At 39.1% G+C, this 20,603-nt stretch overlaps 2 protein-coding genes across 19 annotated transcripts in view; one reads left to right on the top strand and one right to left on the bottom strand.

Moving 5' to 3' along the window:
* The window catches only part of ARMC2 (armadillo repeat containing 2), an 85,741-nt gene extending 67,341 nt beyond the window's left edge, over nt 1–18,400 (top strand). For all 13 annotated transcript variants that reach the window (XM_079971620.1, XM_079971631.1, XM_079971628.1 and 10 more), the window contains 12 exons: nt 857–943; nt 1,812–1,987; nt 3,348–3,450; nt 4,172–4,392; nt 8,001–8,146; nt 9,999–10,098; nt 13,441–13,753; nt 14,987–15,109; nt 15,826–15,939; nt 16,590–16,722; nt 16,877–17,037; nt 18,084–18,400. In XM_079971620.1, coding sequence (XP_079827746.1) covers nt 857–943; nt 1,812–1,987; nt 3,348–3,450; nt 4,172–4,392; nt 8,001–8,146; nt 9,999–10,098; nt 13,441–13,753; nt 14,987–15,109; nt 15,826–15,939; nt 16,590–16,722; nt 16,877–17,037; nt 18,084–18,208 — 1,802 coding nt within the window. In that variant the 3' untranslated portion in view covers nt 18,209–18,400. The remainder of the gene's footprint in view (nt 1–856; nt 944–1,811; nt 1,988–3,347; nt 3,451–4,171; nt 4,393–8,000; nt 8,147–9,998; nt 10,099–13,440; nt 13,754–14,986; nt 15,110–15,825; nt 15,940–16,589; nt 16,723–16,876; nt 17,038–18,083) is intronic.
* A 948-nt stretch (nt 18,401–19,348) lies between these two features.
* The window catches only part of SESN1 (sestrin 1), a 45,371-nt gene continuing 44,116 nt past the window's right edge, over nt 19,349–20,603 (bottom strand). For all 6 annotated transcript variants that reach the window (XM_079971672.1, XM_079971671.1, XM_079971673.1 and 3 more), the window contains one exon: nt 19,349–20,377. In XM_079971672.1, coding sequence (XP_079827798.1) covers nt 20,291–20,377 — 87 coding nt within the window. In that variant the 3' untranslated portion in view covers nt 19,349–20,290. The remainder of the gene's footprint in view (nt 20,378–20,603) is intronic.

Genomic DNA, 20,603 nt, shown 5'->3' with positions numbered 1-20,603 from the left:
GTTGCACCACGCCAGCTTTCACACCTTGCTGCATTGTGTCAGGTTTCTGAATAGACATGATGTTCTGTTTTATTTATTTTCTAACTAAAAATATAACCTATACCTGAAATTTGAAATAGCCTTTAGATTTGTTTCACTTACATAATTTTTGAGTGTTCCCTTCTAATTAAAAACTGGGCTAGAAGTGATTCAACCTGCCTGGTACTCTAATTTGCTAAACAGGCATATTGGAAGCAACCCATTACAAAAGTCTTTTTAATGGAGCATTCAAAAGCTGCAAAAGAGCATCATCACTCAGTATTATGATATTCTAGCAGTGGTTAGAATTCGTATGCAGCTGCCCAATATACATTCTCATTTAGTACAGTCAAGCTATTTTACACTGCTAAGAACCTGTTAGAGTGATTCACTTATATGTAAAGCTTAGTGTATTTCTTTTCCATTGCTTCTGCAAAAAGGTTGAAACAGTAAGCTTGGAAGGGTTCGACTTTCAGTGTTGCTAAGGCTTTTGTATTTACATACTAAAAACAGCAGCCAATAAATGCAAGCCAATGTCACTTCTCTGACCAGACTGCAAAGATGTGGTTATGACCGACAAACCACCAAGACATTTTGTTCAACTTGTCAATTTTTGTTGTTTAAGTTTCCTTTTAAAAAATGTAAACATACATTGAGGTAGTTGAAAATAATAACCTTAAATAATTTTTTATTGCTTAGGCAGATACTGTACTTTAGATTGTCAATATTCCACTCATTTACACATTCTAAAGTATTAATATGGTTGTTAAAATCAGTTTTGCATATGTTGTGTAAGTTTCAATGTGTGGTCACTTAATAACATGTTTTCAAATTTCAGAAAATACTTTGGAAGCTAATGAGACAGAAGAAGAAGAAAACTACTGGAATATGAAAATTTTACCAATTCTACACGAATTAGAGTCTGGTGCATAATGGTTTCTATGATACTTGTTATGACTTTCACAAAATAGATTTTCCAATACTTACTTCCAGTAATTGATCTTCCAATTAATGTACTTGCATTGGTAATATATTGTGGCTTATGGTTGAGGGCGTGATCCACATCTGCTTTTCAGCACTATGATCAGGACTGCCATTTCAGATTTGGGGTAGGGGAAAATGCTATTCAACATGTACATGAAGCCACTGGGAGTGGTCATTAGGAGATTTGGGCAGTGTGCTATCAGTATGCTGATGACATTCAGCTGATGCCGATCACAATGATATCAGGTGACCTGCTTTTGCCTGCATGGTGTGAAATCAAACCATGGGGGCAAAAGCATAACCCGCAAGGTACTGACAGTCAGCTGATCATCAGTGCTTGTAGAACACTATGTATAATGCTTTGCAAGTTCCAAGGATCAGCTGGTCATTGAAGGTTGCAAACCTTTGTGCATAGGGCTTCACAGCACCTGAGGTGCTTTGCAAGTGTTGTCAATCAGCTGATCAGTGATGCCTGCAAACCCCTTTTGCCTGAGCCACATGTTTACCTGCACGACATATGACATCTATGAATAGGGCAGGTGGGCGCAGCTTGGCCAAAATGGCATTACAGTACAGACCAAATGCAGAGAGCTGATGGGCCTTAATTAGGCCCGTGGGCTGGAGATTACTCACCCCTGACCTAAAGGTTTCAGGTTTAGTCTACAGTTTTTAGAATCATGCTTGATACTGAGTTTCTTATATCTCTGTAACGCTTTTCCTTTTAGTCAATTTATGGTTTTGTTTTTTCTTGGTGACTCTGAAAAATGTTTGATAATTGATGTTGCTTTATTCTTTTCCATATCAAATAGAGGACAACGTAGAAAGACTTTGCCATGCCTGTACTATTCTCTATAAGGCCTTGGAGGAAGGAAATATGCTTTGCAAGCGATTTAAAAGACGAAATTTGCTTCTGAAGACTTTATACAAATTAGTTGACATTGCTTCAGATGTGCTTGGCCTGAAACTTGCAAAAATTATTCTGGGCGTAAGTTAAAAGTTTGGAGGGATCATGGTGCAATGTGATGTTTTGTATGTGCTTTAAGCTCCCTGTTTGTGTGAAATTGTATGATGAATCCTAAGTATCAAGAAACACAACAACTTTTCACAAAAGAGAACACACAGAGTTAAACCAAAAGTTCAAAAATACTGGATTAACATAGTTTTATAAGCCTGAAATACAAATCCTGTGAGCATGTGATTTTTAATAATTGCCCTATTAAAACAAAAATCTGCATTGCTACATAGTATCCCAAATATATGTTTTGTTTTATTGGTTTTAGCGCACCAGAATATCCAGAATATTTGTCTATTAATGCTGTGCTATGCATCAAACTGGAAAACTATAAGCCTCTCTCAAGTGAATCAGATGTATTAGATTGTTAAGTAAAGCCACAGAAACTTCCTGTGAGAAATATACCATTAAAATGCAACCCACAATAAAAAAGATGAAATCTCTGATTAAAAAACCTAAGGATCTGGAAAAAAAATCTTATGTTTCTCTCACTGCTCTATGTATCATAAGCTCTTATTCCACATTGAAAATATTGGGGGGAAAGAGGTGAAACACATTTGCATACTTTTAGTTTTCATACTCAGTTAAAATTTTAATACAGCTTGAATGACTGTAATGGGTGTGAAGGAACAGTCTTGTCAGCCGTCCTGACATGACGTTCTCATTTTTAGATTTTAAACTGCATTTGTACAAAAACCCTTCACTCCTATAAAAATAGACCTCAGAATCATGAGTGCAATACAGATAAAATTAGGCACATCTGTAGAGATCTCTGACTTAAGCACATGAATATGAACGAGTCTTTTGGTTGCCTTTTGGTTTCTATGTTTTTAATATATATTGCCCATGAAAGGTTGTAGTCTCATTGAAATCAAGCTCATGCTTAAATCTCTCACACCAAAAACAGTGGAACTTAAAAATTGCATAAATGGTTTGAATTGCACCCTTTATTTTGTGTTATGCCTGATTAAATTTTTGTGTAGTATTTCATGCATGCTTTCCATATCTTCTCACCAATGTGTGTGTGTGTGTGTGCGCGCGCGCGTGCTTGTGTGTGTGCGCTTGTTTGGGTAAGGAGCAGTCATATCACTTTTGCCCAGGAATTCAAGAGCACAGTTAGGAAAGGAGAGTCTGAGAATTCTGTGATTAATTATGCCAGACAGCCAGTTGTGATGTAACAACCCCAGCTTCCTAAACCATAGTTTAAGATTTTTGGGAACCCATCAAGTCCTTCCTGCACTTTTTTGACACACTGATCCTTGTCTATTTAAAACAGATTTCCCCATCAAGTATTGATTGCACTGATGTTGCTTTTTTCCTGTGTTATTTGCAGCTGAAAGTAAGTGGAAAGAACCTGCTTAATGTCTGCAAACTGGTGTTTAAAATAAGCAGAAATGAAAAAAATGATTCCATCATTCAACATGACCAAATATTGGGTAAGTATCTTATAAATTCTACCATGGCTGTACCCATGTTTTATTTCTTGGGTAATTTATAAGAGAAAATACACATTTAATTTGTTGGGGGAAATGGAGCAGTCTAGAAATGAAGCAGGAATGCAGACATGATTTCCAGGCTGCATTTTGATTTTAGATTGCTCCCCCCCCCCCCCGAGCATAAAGCACTCTGAATTTCCCACACTCTTCAGTATCCAGGTATGTCTGCCTTTCATACTTCAAGGATGGAGGGAAGTTTTTATTTTAACCTTTTGAACTCAAATAAACCACAACTGAGCACCAGAAAAAATGTCAGCTCACATCTATATTCAGCCAGCCAGCCTGCCTGCTATCTTGAAGGTAGTGAATGTATTTGATCCCAGAAAGTAATCAGCAACATAAATAGATGATGCCTCATTTTGATTACTTAAAGTCTTGCATATGTACACTCTAAAATGGGGTGGCGGTAGCTTGTGTGAATCAGCTCTGCTCACCCAAGCTCCCTCCAGCCAGTTTCCCTGATACTATAGCCCCTCATCCCAGCCCTGTTCCTTTTCAGAACAGGGTTTTTTTTGGGGGGGGCAGGTACAGCAGGCTGCCTTGGGAAGGAGGAGGTGGGGCATTTCCCTTGGGCAAATGTCTGGGCACTCCCACTCTTGGTCACTTCAAGGTAAGAGGCAATAAGCATTGTTCAGATTAGCATTCACAATTTTCTCCATAGATTCTCTGCTAGAAGTTCTGAGAGCTGAAGACTTGCAAGCAACTACTGAGGCCTTTCTCTATTGTATGGGCGCTATAAAATTCATTTCTGGAAATGCAAAGCTCATTAATGAGATGGTCAGCAAGGGAACTGTTGAAATACTGTTGCAACTAATGAAGCAGATCAATGAAATTAATGAAAATGAAGCTCGGTTTTCCAGTTCAGGACACCTCTTGGTTCAGGTCAGAGTTAAACTTTTATTTCAACCAGATAAGATTTGGGACTAGTCTTGAGACTTTGCATAAAGTATAAAACAATGAGAGGGAGAAAACAGGTACGTGTGTATTTATGTATGACAGTTGGAGCTTCACAAGTTATGGTAAAGAATAGGAAATATAGGAAAAAACAAAAAATAACTAAAGATAGCCATTTACCGTATTTTTCGCCCTATAGGACACACTTTTCCCCCTCCAAAAATGAATGGGAAATGTATGTGCGTCCTATGGGGCGAATGCAGGCTTTCGCTGAAGCCTAGAGAGCGAGGGGGGTCGGTGCGCACCGACCCCTCTCGCTCTCCAGGCTTCAGGAAGCTATCCGCTAGCCGTGGGAGACGCAGCTCTCCCATGGCTAGCGGAGCGCTTGCCGGCACCCAGAAGCTTGGGGCACGCTTTCAACATACTTACTAATCTCTTGAATCTTAGTCTCTGGTTTTATTTCCTGTACTTTACATATACAATTGTAGCTGCTATGATCACTAGAAAAAGAAGAGGTAATGAAATATTACTCATAGAAAGATTCCCTGGAAGTATTCTGGAAGCCAAAACATTCTGCCACATAAATAACAAAAGCTCTATTTTGCTAAATATAGTAACATGTGCTTTATTTTAGTGATTAACGAAGTCCTTAAAAGGGATCCAGAGCAAGCTTATAGGAAGTGCTGTTTGATGCTCTTACAATTATCTATCTCACCTGTTATGCACACAAACAATATGGTGGTGTTAGACTGTAGTGTATAGTAATCATGGGGTCACTATGAGAAAATAGTAGTACTTCAGCAAGGGAAGGCAAAAAAAAAAAGTTTAATTCTTGTGACTACTTTCTATGCTTTTGGCAAGTTGGGAGGAAAGTGATAAAGGAATGGAATCAAATGTCTTTATGCCCTATTCTATTATTTAAGAGGCAAAAGCAAGCTAGCAGAGAGGCAATTTTCAGAGGAGATTAGAAAATGGATAGAGAGTCAGTGAAGCAAAGAGATGCAAGATAGATGTTCCGTATAGCATCAATAGCCGATGAAAAAGCTCTTGTTCTAGTATGGATGATGATGAAACATGGAAATTGGAGCTTGCCTATTGACAAGAGTAGAGGGGACATGCAGATCACTTTGCAAAGGGCATTTATGTAAGTCTAGCAGTGGGAGTCATTGGTAAAGTTCTCATCAAAACAACCCCACTTTTGCTTGTCTTGTGCTTTGTAGAAAGTTTACAATTTGGAGGGATTTTAATGTTGAAGATTATCATTACTATTGTGGTCATCACTCTGTAGAAGAGGAGATGCAGCTCCAAGAGAACAATATTGTTGATATAACTAACAACTTAGCAAAGCCAGGGACAATACAGAAAAGACCAACTGAAACAATGAAAGCATTGGAGCATGTTCTCTACAAGGAAAGGCTGGAGTATTATTGGGAGTTTTCTATTTTTGGAAAAGATAACTATATGAGAAAGGATTATAAGTTTATGAATGGGATGGAGAAAGCGCATAGAGAGACTTTTTATCCTTTGCTCTTCATATTAGGGTCATGTAATGAAATCAGTTGGCAGCATATTCAGAACAGTCAAGAGGAAGTGTGTCATCACACAGCATATAATTAGTGTGTAGAATTCACTGCTGAAATTATTGCCAGCCATGATTGTTTTCTTCCATGGAAGGAAGTATACCTCTGAATACCAAATTCTTGAAGGGTTGTTGACTTCATGGTCTGAGTGTGAGCTTCCAGAAAAAACAAAAGTTGCTGTGTTACAAGGGCAAGCTCCTTTTAACTAGCTGCCACCGTTCCAGAGCAACCCCAACTTGCCTTCCTTCATTTCTCAGTTCACATTTTGTTAAAGCTGGATTATTTTTGTTCAGTGGGTTAGCTATTCAGAGAGTAGCAAATGAAGACATCCAAAATGTAGGAAGCTTTAAAAAAAACCCAAAGCTGCTGTTCACCACCACCTGTCCCACTCTTGGCAATCTTGTCCTTGCTGGCTTTACCAGTTGTTTGTATATATAGTCTTCTTTTTGAATGCTCTGAAGTACATGAAAGGCAAAATATAAAAAGTCAACATTTAAACAGCATTAACATGTGGAACCAATAATTAAAATAGCCATAGCTCTCAGTCACTGACAAACCAGAGGCCTGCCTAAAAAGAAAACACTTAAATTGCCTTCTGAAAGGGATTTGTGCAGTGAACTCTGATTTGTGGATGCTATGTCAAAAAAAGCTTTACTGCTGGTAGAAACCAGTCTCTGCTACTGATGGTGCAGCACATACTATCAGACTTCATGCTTCCTACTTTATGGCATAGCAAAGTACATGTGTAAGAAGACAAATTGTCAAATACGGTGGATCCATGCAGGGTTTAAAAAGTTAAAATCAGCACATTGAAATTAGGCTGGAAACAATGACCAGCGGAGTTCTTGTAAATATGGTATAACATACTCCATGCAGTTAGTGGTGGACATATCCTGCTGTATTCTGAACCAGCTGAATTATCTAATTATCTTCAAGGGCAGCTTTACACAAACTGTAATATAGTAGTTAAGTTGTGAGGTGGTCAGGGCATGCACATTACAAGTTGTCTGTTTAAAGAAGGGCATCATTGAAATTTGTGCTGAAAGGGACACACTGAGCGCCACATGCAACACTTTGCCAACCCAGGAGGAAACTCAGATCCAGAAATATGCCCCAAATGCATTCCTGGTTCCTTGCCCTGGATGAGATAACATTCCCCACATTACTGATTTCAAGCAGTTGTTAAAGCAAGAAACTGCTAAAGCTGCCCTTCTTTTCTGTTGGAAAAGAAATGGAGAACTGGGTATTGTCAGTATACTGATGACATCTCACTCCAAACTGCAAGACAACCTTCCCCGATGGTTGAATGCAGATGTTAAATATAAGAGAAACACTGCAGGATAATTCCTGTAGAGAAGGGCAGCAGCCTCCTAAAACCACCTTCTGGATCCTTTCAGCAAGGTAGGAGTAGAACTACTGCAAAAGTACTGTCCTGTACTTCTAATCCACAAAGTTGGTCCAGAAGGATACTGAAAATGAAGGTGCTGAAAGTGGCAGAATTTGTACTCCTTCTGTTTGTCTCCTGGTGAAGGTAAATATTGGCCCCAGTCCTTGGTCAGAAGCTAGATTGAAATGGGTTTAGGAAATTTGGTTTCATCTAGGAGTGTCTGTCATGGTTTGCTCTAGTATTTTGGCTAAAAAAAGGAAGGATCATCACACGCACAGGCAGTAGTTCCCTGCCCAGTTGTGAAGAGATACTAGATAAACAAGACAGGTCAAAAGGCAGGAGGAGATGGATTCACTTGTATCCAGGGAAGGAACAACATACTGTCTGCTTTCAAAATAGAGAAATGCGACTCGTGCTGTCCTCTATCCTGTTTTTTTAAATTATGTCTGCATCATTGCTTTGTATTCCAGAGTTTAAATAATCCACACTATTTCATACATGTCTGTAGAGTTTCTTAGAGCGGCCATCAGAGGAGGCTTAGGCTAGATCTAACCTTGTTAAATTTTCAAAAGTGTCTGGGACTCATAATAATGTGATGATTTATTCATGTTTAAATATATTTTCTCCAGCTCACTGCCACTTTGCGGAACTTGGTTGACTTGCCTCAGTCAAGGTGCAAGTTCCTGGACTCTGAAGCAATTCCAGAGCTTTGTCTGATGTTGGAGAAGCGTATGAACGACAAGGATGTCTGCACCAATGTGGCCAGAATATTCAGGTAAAGTCCTTTAAAGAAATGCAATACAATTTGTTTGTTTCCCACAGAACAAATACTTGCAGTACCCACTTCTTCACCTCCATCCCCAGCCATGCTGGTTTATTTTGTACTACCATCTTTTGTATGTGTGCAGCTTTAATCCTTGAAATATTGTTGCGGATATTGTTTTGAAGGGGAAATGTTCTGCCTCATAGACTTAAGTCACATAAATGGACATACACAGAAACAGTCCTTAAGTACCGAAGTCAGCTTGTATGCAGTTAGGGAATTTTAGACCCTGGACTTCGTGGTTTTTATGGTGCCCCTTTTCTCTTTAAATAGCAGTGTTGGCTATTTTGCTTACTTCACAACATGGCAAGCTAGCTCTCTGGTGTTTTGCTCATTTCACTGACCCCAAAGTTCTGTCCTGATGGCACCACTGCTTGCATTTGCCTTGCCTGAAATAGGACCCAGTTGCACATGCAGGCTGTACCTGCAGAATTAAATATGTTTTGCCTCCTCAAGTCGTATGACATTATTAACTAAATCTCTGTTTGGTCTCTCCTTTGTGCATGAGTCACCAGCATTGCTAAGCCCAAGAACCCCATGCAAAAATCATGAAAGGAACTTCTGTAGAAATTGAGCTGGGAAGCAATTCCTTTGCACATACACATTCCTAGGTTCAATCCTTGGCATAATCAGTTAAGGAAGGATGTCCACAAATCACTGAAAGGCCTGTATCTCAAATTTCCCAGAGCAACTGTTACTGGGCTCTTCTTTGCAAATCCACATTTTCCATATCCGCTTTGTACATTGTTTGTGCATTGTAGCCCTCAGTTGTTCCATACCACTGCTCATTGTTATCACATCCCATTGTCACAGGACCACACACCCTGCTCATATGTTTCTTGGATTTAGTGTTATTTTGCTCATTTTGAAACCCATGGACCCTTTGTCAACAACCCATAAACCCAATTACACTCCTTTCTGTCACTGTTTCCAGCTGAAATAAGGAAAAGCACATGCCCTGCTTCTCCCTGCCCCCCCCCCCCCAGTATTTCTGTGGCACCATTTGATTACCTTTGCACTCTGAGTAAACATCACTTCTAGGTATAGCAATGCAATTCAGGGATGCACTCCACTATCTCACCCTACTATTGTCTCTACCAGTCAGTATAAAGCCTTTTCTTTCCCAGAACAGCTGTGATGGATGCTTCATCTGCTTCTGAACCTTCCCTTATTGAGGCTCCGAGGGGGCATGACAAGGAAGGAAGGGTTTTACAGTGCAATCCTCTATGTGCCTATTCATAAATAAGCCCCATTGAGTTCAGTAGAACTGACTCCCAGATAAATGCATTTAGGTTCTTAAGAAAAGGAGGTAAGGGAGGGGGGCTGTGGGGGTCATGCTGCTGCTGCTGCTGCTGCTTCTCCTTTGCCCATACTGAAGATCCATGTTCCTTTGCACTTTCCTTTGAGGCATGTTGGCCTGGATGGGGAGGGGTGGGTGTTTGTGTGGAGAGAAAGAGAGAGAGAAAGGGGTAGGCAGCACCACAGCTGAAACCTTGGATTTAGCATTCTGTCTGGGTCCCAAGGAGGCAATGGTTTTCTTGTCTTCCACTTTAACTGGAGATCTCAGATTCAGCTTTTGATTGTCATTGTCCTATGCAATATAATTAGCTATTCATTCATAACGGCTCAGCTCCTCTGTTATATAATCCTTATCTTTACTGAATTGGACCAGAATTCTAGCCTATCAGTATGAACACTGAAAAATATTTAAAAATGGAGCAAATGACTTGGCTTGGGCAAGAGCAGGGGACAACTGTAGGAAAAGCTACCCTACTGATGCATGCTATTATTTTTAAACATACAGCAAACTTTCTTCCTTCAATGACTGCTGTACAGCTTTGGCAGATTGCTCCAGATGTTACGTCTTATTTTTAGCCCTGCTAAACAAACACCCAAAGAAGCAGGTCAGTTTTTTCATCTCCTGCTTTTTATATTTTAATCCTCGGATGTGTCTGTGGTGTCGTATGTGTGTAAGCCCATATTCAGTGACCTACTTTCATGTGCATTTACAAGATAGAAATTTTAAACGGTTGACAGCATTTCTAAATAGTAAATTATTGAAATGGACTCAACTTAGATTAACAGCGGGGGCGATATAAGGGACAGGCAGTTGATTAACTCCCTTCTTCTTCTTAGCATACAGATGAGTTGTTTTTGGAGTGTTGGGGCGGGATTCAGCTGAGTTGTTGCACAAATAGAACAATATCCGCTTGCACAATGAGACTTTTCTCCTTTCTTCCTCCCTTGCTTGATCCTGTGCCCCCAAATATGCTCTGAAGAGTTGGGGGAACCTAGAACAGGTTTAAGGGGCACATCGGGGGAAGAAGTCCTGTTGAGCAAGCTCTCACCCTTCTTGATGCTGCGTTGAATTCCCCACCCTTGACATTTCTCCTCATGGACTTCATTATCGGAAATAAGCAATATAAGGCCTATATGTTATATCGGGCCAAACTTTGATTCTGACCTCCAGCCAGACATTGGCTCCACCATGCCTGCCTCGCTGCCCCTGCACCCCTCCCTTTCTCTGTTCATGTATTCTGCAGAGTGTCAGCAAGACAGAGGTCAAACGAGAGGTGCAGCTCCACCACAGCATCCGCTGCTGCCACCAGGCCTGCAAGAAAGTTATCACACAGTAGCAGTGCTACAATGGATGGGTGACAACAGTGCATGGTGCCAAGCTTCAGTGTACTAGACATATTTCACAAGCCTTGCACTTGCTTACCCCTTGCTTTAAGTGCTAAGTAGTCTGACTCTGTTCATGCTTACTCATAGATAAATCTTACTGGAGTCATTGGGCACACCAAAGTAAGTGTGCATTTCAGCCTTAGTCTGATCATAAGAATTTGTACTTGTAGGTAAATGCCATTGAAAACAGGCCTTCCAAGAGGAAATGTGTTTAAAAGCAGGAAGCCACCCCATGATAACTAAGATAATATAAAATTCCCTTTGTTATCTCACAAATCTGTGGGAAATGCTGAGCGGATAAAAATTGTTATTTTGTACTGGGAATTAAAAAAAAATGTTTCACCCGAATCCTTTGGCCTTTTATGCCCGGTGGGCAATTGGCCAACATCTCAGAAGAATAGAGAAGCAGAGGCTAATGACCTTTCTTCACAGTGACAAGAAGTTATAGTGAGTGTCCCAAGAATATTTGTACTAGGGTCTGTTCTTTAACATGTTAAGCACATGAAAAGGGTATGACCAGTGATACCCAAATGATGCATGAACAGCTAAATAGGGATGTCTTGCTTTAAGCCCCACTGACTTCAGTTGAATTTATGTGCTTGAGGTCAAAGCCCCCACCTTTTAAATCTTCAATAGGGATTGCTTTACTTTTAAAGTGAGAAGTTTGTAATCCTTAAAGAGATGTGGGTTTACTCAAATCTATACCAATTCCCCAGGGGATTTTTGTGGTGACTGGGCCAAAACCAGCCACAATGGGTCACTCTTTCTTCTTGGTAATGTCACTGGTACGAGGCTGGGCTGTTTTAGGCTGAATAATTCTTACTTAGAATGAAGTTATCTGAAATTATTGGGACTTAGTTCAAGGGAAATAAATTTAGAACAAAAATGTAATAATTTTAGTTTTAGGATACTAATAGAGATATAAAGAAATCATGTGTTCTACTACATAAGGATAATAGTTTCTGTATTTTGGACCAAGTCTCAACAAATCTGCCCTCCCAGCTCATGCTGTTGTTAATGCTCATCTGTTTAAGATTTAATGACTGACAGCTATTGCATTTCATGCTTCAGGAGTAACTTTCTTCCATTAAAGTTCTATTCTTCTTTACTAAAGCTGAAACATAGATTTTAAAATTATGGAATATCCAATCAAATCAGAGTGATTAGACTCATTGAAGAATTCATGACACCAACCAATGGACTATTGAGGACAAAGTTCCAGCCTAAAATGACTTTGAAGATAAGAATTTACTCCTGATGAAATACTTATGAGTAGCTCTGCATGTCTTATAGCCACCTCCCACAGGGAATAGAGATATGGGAGACTTGTTTTCTGTGGGCTGACTAGTGCATGTTTTATTTTTCTTCTTGTGCAAAAAAGTATCAGAATTCTGAAACCTTCCATCGCTTCCTCTAGTCTGTACTATAGTTCCCTGAAATTTACACTACTAATGCAATGCCAGACTTATTTTAGTAATTTTCTGTGAGCCCACAATCTCACAGTAGAAATCCCACCCTATCACACCCTTTTATTTATGTCTTTCCATAGCCTAGAATGTTACATAGAAAATAAGTATTCTGGTATAGCAAACTGCATAACAGCATGGACCTGATGTATGCAACAAATAATAACACAGCCAGAGCACTTTGTCTGGTGGTAATACCATTGGTAGAACAGTATATTCAGTCTCAGACCACCAGCCTATTGAACTAACTTTAAATCTGTCAGTCCAAGGTCTTATTTGTGGTGGTGTTTTGTTTCTTGCTATGTAAGACCCCATAACAAGCCTGCTGGATTGTACCAGTGGCCCATCTCACAATGGCAAATCGGATGCCTATGGGAAGCTTGCAAGCTGGAGATGAGTGCTTCAGCTCTCTCCCTGCAGTTCCCTGCAACTGGGAAACCCAGCCAGATGGGCGGGGTATAAATAATAAATTATTATAGTCAGAAGCATCATGCCTCCGACAGTGGAGGTGAAACATAGCCATTGTAGCTCATAGCTGTTGATAGCCTTGCCCTACTGTGCTAGCTGTCCTGAGAACATAAATGTGTGAAGGTGCGAGATATAAATTGATTATATCTAGCTGATAATTCTAATTTATGACTGGACAGTCTTGTTTTCAGACTGCTGCATTTTAACAAAAAGAGAAAGTCAAAAATATTTTAACTTTGTTCTCCTGATTCATCAGTTGCTTGGTAACTAACAAAGAAAGGTATTCCTGCATTCACATATGGGGATTAAAATAAACAAAACTGTAATAAAACAATAAAATACAGCTAATACAGTACCACCATAAAATAAAAACACTTTAAAATAGAAATATATGTACTTAGGACTATTAACACATTCTGTTTTTAAAATATCAAAAGGCATTCTTGGCTTCTGTAAGGTTATGACATGAGACAGAAGAGAGGTAATTTTACATGCTGTGGGTTTTTTTCATTTTAAAATACTGTACAGTAGATATTAACTGAAGTAAAGACGACCATCTTCTTCTTGCAAACCATTATTGATCACTTTTACTTACAGCAGGGATGTTTCCATCTTCTTTAATTCCAGGATTTAGTCATCCGTATCATTTTTATTCTTGGAAATTTAACAGCAAAGAACAACCGGGCCCGGGAACAGTTTTTTGAGGTGCAAGGAAGCATTAATACCCTGATAGCAATATTCCAGGCTAATTGTGAAGCTGATTTAAATAGTAAACTGCTGAAAGGTGATGGCGATATAAAAAATCTCAAGCATCCGTCTGAAGCAGAAGATGTGCTCATCAAACTTGTAAGAGTGGTTGCCAATTTGTCCATCCATCCCACTGTAGGCACAAGTCTGGCAACAAACCATCATATTGTGACATTACTCATTATGGTACTAGGTAAGAACTGCTTTGTTCTTAGAGGAAGAAACGTTTTTCCTTAAGTTTCCCATAGTGAAATAATTTAAATCCTGCTAACATGATGAAATTGGTTGATTAATGATACTATAAAACTGGCTGCATCTCCAATATTTCCCTAGTATTTTTCCAGACATCCCCCAAACCATATTCACCATCATCTTCATTTATCTGCAAGCTTGTCTGCTGTTTCAACTGCTGCATACCAGCAATCCCCTATTCGATCTCCTATAAACCATAGTGCATGTCATTTCTCTCCCTGATATTTCCTATATTAAGTTCAGCATCTCAAAACTGAACCTCTTCACACCACCCTGTACCCTCTAGCCAGTTCCAGCTCCCACCCTCAGAAACTCAGGTACCCTTTGCTGATTTAGCCCATTGAGAAAACAAAGCAAGCCGACCATGCTGATTTTCTTCTCTCTGCTGCAAAAACAATACTGAAACCAGAGGGAAGATGGTGTATTTTCTAATTATATGACCATGAAGCCTTAAGCCACTGGAACCAAGCTCCTTTTCACATTTTAATGGAGCTTACTACTAGGTCAGTGTGACTTAGAATTTCACCAGGTTTTTCTGTAGTGCAGTGTAGAGAATAGTGGTGGGCATACATCATAAATGCATAATACTTAAATGTTTGTATAGCACACTCAAGCTTTCAGAGTTCTTCACGTATGCATTCGGTTTGTAATCCTTACAACATCCCTCTAAGGTAATGTGATAATATCTCCCATATTGCAGATAGGATGGTTGAGGTACAGAGAGAGTTGCTTGATTAAGACCACCTAATTAGTTGATGTATTCAGTCTTTTGGGCCACTATGCTACACCAACAAACTGGTATCAATGGTAAGCAGGATTGCTGGGGCTGTATTCTGTGATAATGCACTCAGCTTTGATGGATATAAATTTGAGAGCCCATATAAGTAAGGACTGGCATTGACATGTCTTGAAAGCCTCTCTCCTCTCACTTGCAAATTTTCACAAGTCTTGCTGCATATTGCTTATTAAAATAGCAGTGTGAAGGATTTACATTTTAGCAAGGAGAATGGGCACATATAAACACCTCATGGAAAAACCAGGCATGATCACAATGCGGTTTTGGAATGGCCCAAAGCTTTCTTTTATGTAGGAATGTTGTGAACAACAGTCACCGAAGTGTCAAAATGTTAAGTGTCTTGAAAAAACGCATGTCTTTTTTTGTCCAAATTACTAGAAAACAAATCAGTTGATGAATGTGAGGAGCTGGTTATTAATACCACAGCAACAATCAGCAATTTATCTTTCTACCAAGTGAAGAATTCTGTAATCCAGGAGAAGAAATTATATATTGCAGAGTGTAAGGATTTTTTTTATTTAAAAAGATTAGTATATCATATTTCTGTTATTATAATGATATAATATCTCTCATAGTATTGAGCAACAGTGAGAAATAGCACTGAAATAAGATAGCTGTTATCTACTTTCTCAGTTTTGGTTGGTAAAGCTGTTCTCATTTGATAATCCTTGTGGATGTAATGATGAATATGAAATTTGCTCAGTTTGCAAACTGATTAGGCTGGAGAACAGCAGGTTGGGTGTAGATCTAAACTCAAAGTTGCTCTTTCCCATTGTAGATTAAAAACTATGATATCAAATTTAAAGCTCAAGTATTGGGCTCAAAAACATTAAATGAGAAGGCATTAACAGGAGTCTACACATATTCCAAGACTAGAAACTGAGTATTTCCTTGGATTTATTATACACTAGGTAGTTTTTTTGGAGTTGTAGTTACAGGAGAACTAGAAATTATTTTAGAATACCGAAAACTGAGTGAGTGATACTGAGTTATTGCTGGCTTACCAAGTGTAACCAAAATGTGCTTGTCTAGTCACACATCAATATTTTCATATGACAGAGATTCAGTGGTTTAGTTTCCAGCAGACTCCGGGCATTGAGCTTTCCTACTTCCATTCCTCTACGTTGTAAATTTGCTTCCATCATTTAACTGTGTTGCAAAGGTGACCAATTTCTTGAACTATGCTAAGTGCATCTTTTCTGCTTCTGTACTAACAGTGCTTTTAAAGCTACTAATGAGCAGTAATATGGATGGAATTCTGGAGGCCATTCGAGTCTTTGGTAATCTTTCACAATGCCATGAAATCTGTGACTTCATCATACAGCGAAAGGGTGAGTTTCTGTCCCATTAGACCAAATAAATAAATATCAGTTACATGACTACAATATGTTGCCTATTCAAGTTTAACATATCGAGTGCTAAAATCCATCTACACCAAAATGGCGCCATTTGAAAGCATATGGCTTAGAACAATGTGTCCGATAGGCTGCTTATAGCCCTTGGAATTCAGAGATTCTCATTATACCAGAACAGGTAATGTTGGGCAGATACATCATAATAACTCTCCATGGCTAGGGCCACTCTGAAATCGTAGCAGATAAACCATCAAAAAGGCAGAGCTTGCAAGAATTGGAGGGAAGTTCAAGAACACCTATGGCCCATCTTGTTGTTGAGCATGTAGGTAATGATAAAAGCAAAGATGTTAACAGTCTGAGCTGTTGGTAAAGCACATCTTATTTTAGTTGCTATAATAAAGAAGTTTAATGATTCAGCTTTGTAGTGCTCATATTGTTTAGCATTAGATACCTGCAACTTGAATGCTGGGAGTGCGAGAGTGGTATTCCGGCAGTGCACCAGATAAATTCATGGGTTGTTGGGTTCTTCAAACTCTCAACACACATTTGTTTCATTGTTAACACTGTGAAAATTCTTAAAGACAATCTTGTTCTCTGAAATAGTTATTTTTTGCTGTGCTATCTAGTGTACAAGTTCATGATCGCTTTGCTCGATACCAAACACCAGGATGTCTGCTTTTCAGCCTGTGGAGTTCTCCTCAATCTTACAGTGGATAAAAGCAGGCGTAGTATATTGAACGAAGAAGGAGGAATTAAAAAGTGAGTTCAGAAAACTAGTGGGAGTTGGAGAGTTAAGTGAGCTTTTACTGATGTTTATGTTGGGGTGGAGAGAAACATCCAGGTTTAAGGACAGCCACAGAAAAGGTAGTCCTGACAAAAGTGTAAAACTATCTTTACTCCATTATTGCAACAGGTTGATCGATTGTTTGAGAGACTTTGGGCCTACAGACTGGCAGCTGGCTTGTTTGATATGTAAAACTTTGTGGAACTACAGTGAGAATGTTAGCATGGCCAAAGCTTGCTTTGAAGATGACGAATCAAACACCTTGCTCGTTATCCTTGCATCATTTTTAGGTAAGCTGTAAAAGCCAGTCTCATTACCTTTCTTAACAAGTAGAATGAAAATACAGAAGCTACTCACTCAGGCAGCCGTATTCTGAATACTACGTATAGTGCTGGTTACCCCCTCGCAAGAAGAGGTTGGACACCTACCCTAGATAGAGTGTTTGCTAGTAAGATTCAAAAAGTCTTCCTTAACTGCTCTGAAGGATTCTGGGGAAGGAGACGAATTCCTTTTTGTGCAGGTGGGAAACCACAACTGGATATCACCCATATTGTCTTCAGTTTGCTGGGAGGGAAATGCAAAAGGCAGAGGCATGACAGAATTTAATGAAGTCATTAAGGGAATGGAATGTATTTTTCTTCCTCTTAGGTAATACTAGAATTTAGTGTTAATGCCATGAAAGTGACTGGCAGTAGTTTCAAAACAAATGAAAGCACTTCACAAAATGCACACGTACCTTATGGCAGCAAATGCCATAAATAATGGTAATGGCCACAGGCATAGATTGCCTAAAATCCATGGGGGGTGTATTTTTGTCAATAGCTATGCGCTATAATAGTACCTTCATGTTCGGAGGAAGCATGTCTCCGAATACCAACTGTGGTGAGGAGCAAAACATAGGGGAGGACTGTTGCCTTCAGGCCTGTCTTGAGAGCTGTCCAGAAGCAGTCAGCTGTGGGCCGTGATGCTGTACTAAATAGCGTCTTTGTCTAATCCAGCAGGGCTCCAGTGTTTTACCTCTACTTCTGATAATTGTAATTCTATTGTGTTGAATCCAACTAAGCCATATTTAGTGAGAAACTACCTCTTGTTCAAATGGCAGTATAGCAGCTGTGTGAAATTATCTATGCAGTGTTCTATCTAGACCAGGATCAACACTCACTGCTGTCACATGCACAAGGTGGATTTTTAAGAAGACATTGGCACTATTTTTCTCAGTCTTACTCATGTTTACTAAAAGGAAAATCCTGCACGTCCTGTGAAGAGACCCTAAATAATTTAAATGCATTGTTCTGTTTCATATTGACTGATAATGTCATCGTTGTTCTTGCTGCAGATGAAGAATTAGCTCTGGATTACAATTTGGACGATTTAAGAGATTATCACAAACTTTACTGGGAAACAGAGTTCAAACCTGTGGCGCAGAAGCTTCTCCAGAGGATTCAAAACTGTAACTTTTGAATTCCTTATTTTAAGGTGGGTGCTGAGGATACTCCAGTGGCCGTTTATGCAAAGTTGTTGCACTCAAAGTGCTTTGACAGAAAGTGGCTTTAGGTAGTTTTCTTTTGTATTAGCATGTACGTTCATTGTATGATACCTTTTCTTAAATTTCCAGTGGCATTTAGGGATGTAAAAATAAACCAGCTACAGCATATGGTTTGTGTGTCTTTTTAGAAAGCTAAAAATATGTCCCAAGACAGTAGAAGTTTGCAGAAAAGTGATTATCTCATGATGAGCAAGGATTCACTGTTCCTTGTCCTGTTGACTTGGGATATTAAATATGCATTTATTAGATCGGATTGTAGAAAATAGAGCCTTAATGGGGGAAAATAGCAACTTCTGGCCTCCCCTTCTGTGGTTTCCAGAAATTTAGAGGTGCACTAAATCAGCATTAAGAGGTTTTTTTTCATGTGTGTAGCTAAAATTAGACATTGCCCCCCGATCCTATATTTCATACAACTGTTTTTTAGATAATGGCGTGTTCTCATACTAACTCAACTAAGACATTGCCCATAGAGAAACTGATTATTACTTTTTATCTTGGAAATTTTTATATAACTTGCTATCAACAAAATAGTGGTGGAAAATCTCTACTACATTATACAGAAGAGGCACATGCCCAAATAACCTCTATAGGAGATTTTGCATCATTAGCTCCTATTTGGTTTAATGCAAAACTACTATATTCTACTCTTCCCTCTGATGCTTTAAAAAAAGGACCGCATCTGTTTTAAAACTGAAACTAAACAACCTGCAAAGAGGCAAGCATCAGCTTTATACAATATCCTTGAACTGAGAACATCTTTGGATGTTGATATTATTAGACTTCAATTGCTTTATACAGCAATTAGTAGAAGGTATGTTTTAGCCTAAGCCAATTTAAGAACCACACATTCGTTCTATGATTTTTTGGATCAGCATAAACCTTGTATTTTATTTTTTTTACTAGAGGAAATAGCAGATGCTTCCTGTTAAACTGTCAAGGGTTGCATTTTAGTTTTTTGTTCTTTCCCCTCAAACACACATAGACAGCAGTGCAGGGCCAGATATCGCACTCACTACTCTAGACTAGTTAATGCTAGTTCAAATAAAAGCCTGAAATAAGAACAGAACAAAAATTGTTTTATTTAAACAATTCAGTAATACTGACAGATTTTATAGCAGTTCATGCTGCTCATACAAAAGTATCCATATATATTCCAGAAACAGCTGTATGCCAAACTTAAGGGTTTTATTGTTATGATAAGCTAAGTGATGGACCATAGGCATGGGTAAGCAAATGTATTGAGAGGCTGCCTGATAGTCTGAATTAACTTTCCCACACCTTAGATAACTTCTAGGAACAATAAGAAATAGGAGAATGTTTGTCCTTGTTACCAAGCATTTAGCATTTCACATAGTTGCAGTCTTAAGCAGCTTTGAAAATTCTTACTCCTTTTCACACTGTTGATTTACCCACACAAGCACTGTGAACAAGTCCAGGCCAGTAACTTTTTTTTTTTAAAGCTAGACACTCCTGTTACAATCAAAACTGTTAGTGTGAATACAGTTCAGTTTCAAATCATTAGCAAGGACTTTCTCTAATAACCATATAAGGCTCAGATTTCATTTGTAGCTTAATTGGAATTGCTAGTCTCTTCATTTCGCTAGCAAGTACAGCAGCATCAAGATGTTTCCTTTAAAAAATATCAATTATTCTTATATCAAAAGCAGAAGTCTTTTTAAATTCTCCTTGTGTCCCCATATTTTGTTATCTACTTGCAACAATACAAGATTTGCGTAATTAACTACTTGGCTGCCACAAATCATGGTTTCCTGTGCTATCAAGAGCAGGCTGTAGTGATCAAGGAGCCTCTCTGAACAATTTTGTCCACCAAGCCCAGTAGCAATATTCCACCAAGGAAGGAGCTGAAACTAAAGGAAAGTTATGGCACAATCGATCTCATGGCTTTTAGCCACCACTGGTTCCGAAGCTCGGTAGCATCTCCTAGTAGGCAGCACCTGCTGCACCTTCCAACCTAGTTAGCCAGCCAGCCAAACATTTCAGGTCATGTAGCGAGTAATGGCTCTCAGAGCATACAGCAGTTCCGCCTGCATCCGCGCTTCTATGAGAAGCAAATTGACATGAACCTTTAAAGAAGAAGAGAAGAAACATAGCTAAGTTTCAAGTACGTCTCCTGTCCAGAGTATTGTTGTCAAGCATGCAGGATTTCTGCGATTAAATGTTTCACTGGTCAACCCATTAGGCTGTGAACCCAGTAGCAGTGGCATGGTGGCTACTGGCCCTGGATCTGTAAAGAGTGCATGTTTCTCCATCTGACAGCCATGGTCACAGTTTGAAAGTATTAAAATGAAT

The sequence above is a fragment of the Podarcis cretensis genome, assembly GCF_951804945.1.
Source record: "Podarcis cretensis genome assembly, chromosome: 3".
NCBI lineage: Eukaryota > Metazoa > Chordata > Lepidosauria > Squamata > Lacertidae > Podarcis > Podarcis cretensis.
This window is presented reverse-complemented; position numbering and strand designations above follow the sequence as displayed.